Source organism: Sceloporus occidentalis, unplaced genomic scaffold (assembly GCF_023333645.1).
Source record: "Sceloporus occidentalis isolate IW3139 unplaced genomic scaffold, rSceOcc1.0.p SCAF_143, whole genome shotgun sequence".
Taxonomy (NCBI): domain Eukaryota; kingdom Metazoa; phylum Chordata; class Lepidosauria; order Squamata; family Phrynosomatidae; genus Sceloporus; species Sceloporus occidentalis.
In genome coordinates, this window is record NW_028317123.1 from 921772 (window position 1) to 932349 (window position 10578).

Consider the following 10578-nt stretch of genomic DNA (forward strand, 5'->3'; position numbering starts at 1 on the left):
TTCTATTTATGGTGGCCTATGTAAATCTCATTTGACAGCATTGATGTAGAGCATAGTCTCATCATAAACACTACGGAGGTGTCTTGTATATTGGAACCCGTATCCGATTATTGATCAGCAACACCGCAGAAGGACAAACACAAAACATATGCCCTCGTACAATCGTCACTGTATGAAAAAGAGTCATTATGTCTGATTTGTGACGCTATATCCATCCCAGGGTGCCCAATGGTGCTTTATTCTAATATTGTGGGGTATATCCCAGGCCATTGTTTTTTGTTTTTTTTGTTTTTTTGTTTTTTTTATTAAAGTAGAGCCATGGACATGATATAAAACTACTTATTCCAGACCATTTTTTGTTAAATGTAATTGTTTTCAATTGACAATTGAATTACCTGTCCAAAAAATTCTCTCCCTCCTCCTTACAAAGGCTGCCTCAACCATTCAACAACAATCAGGAGCTTAAAAAAGGGAGAGAGATAATGAGAGCGGAGGATTAAAGAGGAGATCTGACCATTTTTGTGTTTTATTTCACCTTCGGTACGTGACATATTTATATCGCCGGTAGGTAACGAGCAATGTGTGCTCAGTAGGTTCTTATTACATGAAGCAATTAATCGGGAAAACAATAATTTTGGTTTTATTTCTTCTTAACAGAGATAAACTTCTGACGATAAAAAAAAAAACGGATTTCCCTGGCCAGACACCGCTAAACAGACCTCATGCTCCATAAGGTAATTCATTAGCAGTCAAGACAAGAAAAATAAATTCATTATAATAAATAATAAATTCAGATGTCGGGCGGAAGGTAATAAGCCGCTTGTTTGGGAGAATCTAAAGCAAGTATTTATATTAATAATATTTGAACAATAATATGAATAATTAGTTGGAATATGTTTTTGTATGGGCAGCCTTGATTTTAATCCCTACTGGAAATATTTTAAATAAAAGTACTGGCGTTCACCAAAATCAGCATTTTTTTTAGAGCAAATTTTAACAAACGCCGATCAATAATAATGCAAATGATCTCACACATAGAAAAGATTTTTAATCATATCCAAAATGAAATATTTTCTTATTGAAGAAGACATTTGTTTTTTTTTATTTTTTATTTCAGATGGAAAATGGATCGACGTTCTCAGAGTTCCATTCATCATTATCTCAAACCAGCGACTTAATTTTAGGAGTTATCTATTCACTTTTGGGTAATGTACTTTTTTAATATTTTGTATATGTACTTTTTTTGTATATGACTTGGATCTAAGGGGAGACATCGGTGTTTTTTCCAGCGGGACGTTGGTTCTAATGGACAATGTTTATTCTACATTCTTAAAGTGGGCAAAGATATCGAGTGCACTCAACTCTTTACTGTAAATCCAACTGTCCATTTAATCCTTCAGGTCTGTTTTCTCTGTCTGGAAACTCGGTCCTTCTGCTGGTGGCATACCGGAAGAGGTTGATACTCAAACCAGCCGAATTTTTCATCGTTAACCTAGCGATCAGTGACTTGGGGATGACCGGTACTCTTTTCCCTCTGGCTATTCCTTCATTGTTTGCTCACAGGTACTTCATTCACTGCTTCTGCCGCTAGCTTATCTGGCAAATGTCTGGTTGGCCCATCCAACTATGAACAAGTCCGTAGGTCAGTGAGAAGCCAATATTGGATTTACAACCATCCAAGCTTTGGACAAACAACATCACGTTGGAGCTTTCTCAATACCTTTAAACCCTATAGGTTTGCCCCAGATGGTACCGGAGCTGATCACCTAACATCTCTGGGAGGTGGGGGTTGACATTTGGACCGATCTGTTTTACTCCACTTTCCTTTTGTGTTGTGGTGGGGCTCACGACCTGGTCCACTGCCCCCTTGATCCGCTATGGAGCAGGAGAGCTTCAGCTGAGTTAGTCTCAGAAGCTCCCAGGTATGGTCATGTTCTATCATTAGAATGGACAGAACCAGTCAATATTCATTTTCACTTGGTTTTTCTTGGATCAAGGACACAGTAACTCCAGTATGCCACCATCGTTACAGCCGGTACTGTCTTATAGCTGCCACCAGCCCCCTTTCTAATGCCCTCTCCATTACCGATACAGATTAGATCAAAAGAATTCAGTTTTCAAAGAGCAAAATAGAAACTTTTGTCTCTAACTATTATTTTTGTATCATATATGTATGAAGTACGCTCATTTTGGTCCTCTCTGTATTATATAAGCAGCATGTTATTGTGTAATGTGTAATTTACAAGGAGATTATGTGAATGGAGATTCAAAGTATAGAGAGCTTCCTCCCACTCAAATTTCAGAAAAAAAGAGGCTTCCGGTTTTGTTATTCATCAGAAAGAAAGGAGTTATGAAATGTGAAAAGTTAAAAACTAACCATGAGACAGAACATGAGCTGAGAACTCATTTGAAAGAAAGTTTTCATCCAAACAAGAACTTAAGGTCAGGTTAATGCTTGAAAATATGTATGTACAAGAGAGAGGTTTATTTTAAAGGAGGAAAAGCGTTAGAATGAGAGGTAAGAATTAGAGGCTTAGATGGAATGGAGGAAAGTTTTACTTTAGTGAGAGGGTGGTAGATGAATCGAATAGTCTCACATCAGAAGACGAGACCAAGGACAGATTGAGGTTTGAGTGGGACTAGACGGGCCGAATGGATCTGATCTGCCGGAATATTCTATGTTTAAGTCTCTCTGTGCTCTGTTGACAATACTTCTTCATGTTGGGTCATCATATTCCTGGCTGACCATGATAAGCATTTGGGGAGTTAGACTAATGCCGGTCTATGAAGGCTTCAAAACAGTTGGTTCTCCAAGGATTGGAAAACACCTCAAGCTGGATGATCTTGACCAGGGGTATCCAAATTATGGCCCGCTAGGGACCGGACTGGACTACTACTAAATGAAATAAGAAAATGAACTATGTTATGATTCATCACAGTGCTGCAGCTTGGAAACAAATTTAGGATAAAGTAGGTTTGCCTTCCATGGCTGACCCTGGTCCATATGATCCATTGGGTAAAGTGTCTCTGGAGATGACGATTGTGCTGATGCCCTCTGATGTCCATGTGACTGGTCATCTTAAGCCCACGTTGGAGACATTGGCTCTATGGTCGATAGGTAGTTGTAATTAGTCGGTGAAATAAGGCATTTGGTACCTTGCACATATTGAATGGTCTTCTCCTCTCCGCAGGTGGCTCTTTGATAAACTCACGTGTAAATATTACGCATTCTGCGGGGTGCTCTTTGGTCTTTGCAGTCTCACTAATCTCACCGTCTTGAGTACTGTCTGCTGTATGAAAGTTTGTTACCCGGCCTACGGTAGGTTTCATTTTTCAATCTTTTCAAAGCCTATAATCCATCTCAGCGATGTTACGTGGTGGGGAGAATGTCCGTTCCATGCACTTACCTTATGCAGCCAATGGCAGATGGAGCCTCGGCCCTTTTTATCTTCAACTGACATTCAGCTACAGGCATTTCTTGAAGATTAAAATCAAGAAACCCTAGAGATTTAGCTTTGCTTCACTAAAACAAGAGGAACATCCACCTGCTCCCAGAGTCCATGTCTGAACACCTGTAGGTTAAGTCACTGATTCTGATAAGAGCTCAGGAAGCATCTTGGTAGGACATTATTTGCCTGAGATGTCAACCTAGAGTTCTAGGCTACTTAAGAAGCCTTCAACAAAGTTGACTCCAAGACCAAAATTTCAGGGTCAGACCATAATCAGCACAAGCCCTAACACCATCTATGGATTATTTTAGCAGATTGCGCATGACCTTGTAGTTCTAGAGAATCATGCAGTTCCTCTATAAAGCTATTGCCACAAATCTGTCTGAGCGAAGAAACAATTCGATGGGCAATACGGCAGCAAGATGACAGCTGCCAAATACATCGAAAAAATAATCCAGAATGGGAAAATTCCCTTTAAATAAACCCCAATCATAAACCCCCAATATCATCATCATATCATAATATATACATTTAACATAAAAAAGGAGAGGTCCCCAACTCCGATCGTAATAATTATGTAATATTTGGCATATTGCCGAACCTAGAAGGTCTTCGGGTTTGTCTCGGAGGCTCCGGGAAAGACTGCCGATTCAAGAATGCCTGAAGCATCTTTTGATGTATGGGCGGGGTTGTGTTTGGCCCTGCCCTTTCCTTGCCCCGCCCAACAGACATTGGCAGCAATCTCTGCACCTATGAGCAGCTATCCTTGTTTTCCTAACCCCTCCCCTTCCTGCCTCCTACAAGCAGTAGAGCTCCAGGAAACAGCCCGTAGAAGTTCCTAAGACCGCCGCTTTATTTAGTACATTTAGAATAACTGTTTCTCTCCTCACCCAGGAAATAAATTTTCGTCTGCGCATTCTCGGATCTTGTTACTCTGTGTCTGGGGCTACGCGTTCGTCTTTGCCATCGCTCCATTGGCAGACTGGGGCAGTTATGGGCCGGAGCCCTATGGAACGGCTTGTTGTATAGACTGGAAAGCTTCAAACCGAGAACACAGGGCCATTTCTTACACCGTCTCCCTGTTCGTATTTTGTTACATCATCCCTTGCACGTTGATAATCATCTCCTACACGCTCATTCTACTGACTGTGAAAGGATCGAGGAAGGCTGTGCGTCAACATCTCTCTCCGCAAACCAAAGGGAACAGCGTCCATAGCTTGATAATAAAGGTTTGTGACTCTATTGTTCCTAAAAGCAACAGTGAAGGTTCCGTCTGAGGTCAAGATCCCCAACTTTACACTTACTAGGAAGTATCAAGAAAGGGTATTCTGGGGCTCATTTTGTTGAGTCGGGATTTATTCTGATTGCTTAAGCGGTCTTGAAGGAACCTGGCTTGTTCTTCAACATTTAGGGGGTCAATGCAGTGTAATTGGGATATTTTGGAATGGTTGACCTCAATGGGCTTACGTTTTATTATATAACAATGTAAGTAAATACGCCCTTCGGTAGAAGTAACCATTTGACACACAGTTACGAGGGATAGAAAATAAGGTCTAATTTGATTGGGCGAGAACACACTTTTTGATGCAGTACAAAACTATAGTATCAAGATCAGTAATGGAAATGAGGCCTTCGTGGCTCTTGTCCAATGAGAGAATGGGGCCAAGGCATACAGTAGCCAATGGAGATAAGACATGTAGCCAACAGAAAGAGCCAATGGAGCAGGTGGAGAGCATGGCGTAGTAGTACTCAAAGGAGGGGGGGACAACCAACAAGTTGAACTGCTGTGTGATCAGCAGAGGAAGCGTGTCTTGAAGGGACAGTTTAATGTTATTGACGTTGTTATTAAAGGTACTTTATGAGTATATTAATATGCCTTCTTTAATGGGTTAAAAAAAAACTTTCAGTAGAGGCTGCAGCTCCCTGCCTCACCACTGGAAGGTCCCTTTAAGCATTTTGGAATCTGGTCATCTAACACCAAGGGTCTCCTCTCCCACCGAAGGATCCGTATGTTACTGGATCAGGATGTCCCACCTTTAATAAATAAGGAGCTGATCACACTCAAGCCTTTAATGTCACAAAGAGAACATTTTTAATGAATTAACTGGAGACTTTCTATACACGGCTAAGAGAGACGAAGTGTTTTCAAATCTGTAACGTTACCTTGCGTCCCCATATGCTAATTACAACACATTTGCACAGCGACGGTAGAAATTAATTTTTGCTGTGCACAACCCACCCCGTGGCATTTACACTGACACCGACGGCAGACAGATGTAATTAGGACCTTAACGAGAAGCTATCTCTACAGCCACTCATTAGCTATTAATTTGGCTTGTAAATGTTAAAGCGTCACCAAGTCATTTTTTCACGACAGGTGCGCGCGAAATCTCATTAAAATGACGTCTGGCCAAAGATAATTAGAATAGCAACTTTATCACCAAAAAAAGGAGATTATTCCTTACCCTAATTGTATCTTCTCTGTTTCTAAGATGGAATATGCTATTCTCTGCCTACATCCCTCACTCGATAAGTCACAGTCGCATTCAAATTCTTAGAAAATCCCACAATGCCAACCACACTCCCTAAACAAAGAAGTGTTACATGTTGCCCCTTTGAAAATTGGGGGGGGGGGTGATATATGTACCAAAAAGTTTAGTATCAACATTTATTTTATAAACAATTTAACTACAATATGTAATTAATTAGCTTAAAAATATGAGGCTCATTCCCATATTTTGGGAAGAAGCACACTACAAGGTTGTCCTGCATCACCTCGCTTGTTCTAGAATCCCTTATGTAGAACTTTACATTTCTAGAGCTCCAGCAGGTGCTGTAGCGTTATTATAATGAGGGAGAATACACAATTAGCATATTCATCAAATGTCAGAGCTTCTTATGCACTTGGCTTGACTCGGAGTGAAGTGGAAGGTCTCCAAATCCAAGTTACAACCTCATTTGACCGTTGAGGATGGTGCCTTTTAGTTTTAGATGTTACATTATGATGTTGGCTACATTAGTGACACCTACTCTGTGTTTTTTCCAGCTTAGTGTGGCTGTTTGCATCGGATTTCTTTTGGCGTGGACCCCTTATGCAATAGTGGCCATGTGGGCAACATTTGGAGATGCTACACAAGTTCCTACCATGGCGTTTGCTCTGGCGGCAGTATTTGCAAAGTCCTCTACGCTCTACAACCCCATTATGTACCTGTTACTTAAACCAAACTTCTTAAATGTCTTAAGAGACTTGTCTTTATTCCAGACGATGTGTACGGTGGTTTGTGGTGGCTGCAGGGCCCCAGTGAATAGGTCACCATGTAGACCGTCCGAGGTCAGGATCCCTGCTAAGCTGGCAGGTCACTTCACGGACCACCGAAGGACCTGCAGGAACTGTGTTGATACACTTGAGTGTTTCGGTAAATACCCAAGACCCTGCAGTTCTGGACACATAGGCGTCAGTCAACCTGTTGCCATTTCCGTGGTCAAGGACCAAACTGGAAGCACTGGATCTCCAAAGCCTGTACACCTTGTGGTATATTCCTCAAGGACTAGATCAGGAGTGGAGACAACAGAAACTGCTTCGGGGTCGGTGCCTCCTGGTTTTATCAAAGATTTTCTCTAAGCTCCACATCTCTCGTGACCTCCTGGAACTGTGTTTGCGGCTCTGGTCCTCTTGTACAGGATTTGGGGATCACCTGCTGTGATCTCACTGTTGATACCATGATTTCAGAATTAAACAGTAATTATCCTGGGCGCCCAGCAATTTGGTCCCAATTGTAATTCTTTTATATATTGGATTACAAAGAACCAAGAAGTGGAGGACACAGTAGAGGACCAGCTCCAGCAGATGGTCATGGACGGGGACACAAGTAGCTAAAACTAGGGACTTTATTATAACAATTTGAGACAAAGAGAATCAAGAGAATACCTCTGAAATACGGGATGCTAGAAACATTGAAAATTCTCTCTATTTGTCTTCTTCTAAATTGAATAAGGGAGTTCCCCAGAAACCAAAGAACATAAAACTTAACTTCTAATATTATTATATATAAAAATCCCACCACCAACCCAATTCTATAATATTCTTTATTGACTTCTCCCTACATAACTTTTGTCCAAGTCCAATAATAGCCCATAGGCAGAGCCGGGTCTCCCCACTTTGACAGGAGTGGCAATTTGTGGCCCCATGGCACGTTCTTTCGGGGGCCGGTATGCGTTCGGTGTGCTGTATGCAGCATTTCTTCCTTTGACCCGCGTAACACAATGCACGGGTGCACGGAGAAACTCACTGCCGCTAAGTCTAGCGATCCTTCCTAGCTTTATAGTCCTGAATATAAAGGGTTAAATCCTTTAAAACCAATGGAAATCAATAAACCACTAAATGGCATTACTTTAATGACATTGCGTTTTTAGTAGTACCCGCTCACCCTCTGCGGCAGCTTATTTTATGGTTTTCCATCGTTTATAGAGAAGTTAACTCTTTATATTCAGGAAGGGTCGTTAGTGGCTGTGCGGGGCAGTTCGTTTTAATAATATTAAAAGTTAAGTTTTACCTTTTTTGGTTTTATTGTCTACCAGTTTCTTAGCTACTAGAAACATCGCTGTTATACCAATCAATTCAATAAAACATATTTCTACATTTTTTTTACTTGCTGGTGTCCTTCATACCCCCCACCCCATCACTTTCCCTGCGCTGTTGTCCATCTTTTCTATAAGTTGTATGAATGAGTGCAGGTAGGGGGTCCCTGATGTTGGTGGGCGATCCGCTGACAACAATGGAAAAATTGTAAGTGGTAGGAAGGGAAGTGGCGGAGGGCATCCCTCAACGCCGCTCTCCTGACCTGGAGATTCCCCGCGGTGACCCAAAGACTCACCCGGAGCGCTCCCAGGTATGTCGGTTACCTCTTGTCAGTCCCGGCTTTTGAGGGCAGTGGGGATCATGGACCAATTGTTGAGATCTTCTCATTTCCAACGACTGGCCCAGGGAGCTGTGAAATTAATTGCTTCACAGATCTCCACTGCAGCTCCAACGTGGCCGCCACACAGGGCTCTATGAGGGGTCTCGGAGGGAAAGGTGGGCAGGTGGAGAACGATGGAGCTAGCCCACCCCCTTGACATATCCCCAACACAGGTGTCCCGCTTTAGACATCTGAAAGGTTGGGTGGTATGCATTTGTGTAGCTCTAGGGTGCTGCTTTGGCACTTTAAAGGGTGAAAAATGACGCACGTGCGACCTCCGCCCGGTGTGCACGCAGGGATAGCGTGTGCGCATGGATGTAAGTGGAAGGGAGCAGATTTATTAGGACTGTCCCAATTAAAGTTTTCACTCACCAGAGATACTGCTCCTTCAATTTTGCAAGAACACTTTATTTATGTTTTATTCTCCGCCTGTACATTTGGGTGACATATATTTCCGCACAAGCTATAGCGCCACCTAGTGTTCAAACCTCAGAACAACTATAATGTCTTCATTTAAATGTTCAGTTGAATAAAAGTATATGAGCTTCAACAAACCCAGCCTGAATTATTATTATTAGTATTATTATTATTGTTTATTTGTATAGATCTCCTTACTGTCCATACATTAAAAGCGTGTGACAAAACTAGAACCGAGAGACTATTACGAACCGATGCATTAGGTAATGTGGACCCGGCTCGCAGGCTTACAATCTGTATCTATAGAATTCATTAATAAAAAAGGAAATTCAACAATAATCCTGATTTGCTAAATTGTTTAGGTTGCTAACTCAATGGAGGGTAAAACCTCCCATTTTTTGTCCTCCATTAATGGTTGAGTTATCCCTGCTTAACAAATAGTTAAAGAGGCGGGATTTCTTATTAGATTTAATTATGCAGCATACAGGGCCAATTTCGGCCCTTCATACAGTACAGATTAAACCATTATAAAGGGCCAGCCCTGGCAAGTACAAGTTTCTTCCTGATTCCTTAACCCTTACATGCCCATGTACATAAATCACGGGCGCCAATCACTTTCTGGATAGTGGGGCCAATCTACTAACTCCATTACCCCAGAAACTAAAAACACCAAGATAAAATGTTATTAGGTTTCTTAAGAATACTGAATTCTCAGATTTTAAAAAATGCAGTGATATTTCTTTTTTTTTTTCTATATATATAAAACGAAACAGCAATTCTCTAGAAAAACAAAGTGAAAATGAGTCATGAATCAGTACTTAGAATAGCTCAAGGTTTTCACTTGAAATCTAGCAAAAGAAGTTCACTGCGCTACTTCCCATAAATAGTTAAGTTACGGGAACATTTCACAATGTGGTTAAGGTGAACATGTTCTGCGCGTCACCGGCCACTAGGGGGAGACGCTGCTTAAATTATACATTAAAGTGATCAGAGAAATATGATTATTAATTATTATTAATTATTATAGTATTATTATTATTATTATTATAACATTAGAGGTTATGTAAATAAAAAAACAAATCTTGATACAAAAGCAGGAAATCTAATCAGTGCAATCCCTCCACTGGTTGCTATGGTGATAAGACCACAATTTGCACCAGATTTTTTTTTTATATACCACCCTTAGAAAAAATATGGATTACAACCCTAGAGCTAATTTTCAAAAATGTTGAAGAGATTTTTATTTTGGAAACTTCCATAGACATTGATAATTAAGTTCCAAAAAGTGGCGCTGTGTTTAAAGTTAACAAAAAGTTCATTTTGTTGCCTTTCTTTTTGTTACATTTCGGATTAGGACATCATGGAAAGAAAACTCGATAAGCTTGTCCCTCGCAGGCATCCTGACAAAAGGGAATAATCATCAATAAATGGGTATAAGACTTGCAATATACCGGTAATATATAATATAATACACAATATACATATATTATATAATATATATAATATCAAATAATATACAACATACAATATAATATATAATATAATACACAATATACATATATTATATATTATATATAATATCAAATAATATACAACATACAATATAATATATAATATAATACACAATATAGATATATTATATAATATATATTATATATATTATACATATAATATATATTATATAATATATATAATATTAAATAATATACAACATACAATATAATATATATAATATAATACACAATATAGATATA

General features: G+C 40.0%; 1 protein-coding gene across 1 annotated transcript; it reads left to right on the plus strand.

The window, feature by feature from the left end:
• Window positions 1–1117: 1117 nt before the first annotated feature.
• LOC149280944 (opsin-5-like) lies at window positions 1118–7071 on the plus strand. The gene is made up of 5 exons (XM_089499911.1): window positions 1118–1205; window positions 1401–1563; window positions 3192–3319; window positions 4344–4678; window positions 6496–7071. Exons 1-5 carry the CDS (start codon window positions 1118–1120, stop codon window positions 7069–7071), a joined length of 1290 nt encoding a protein of 429 aa, XP_089356037.1.
• The last annotated feature ends 3507 nt before the right edge of the window (window positions 7072–10578 follow it).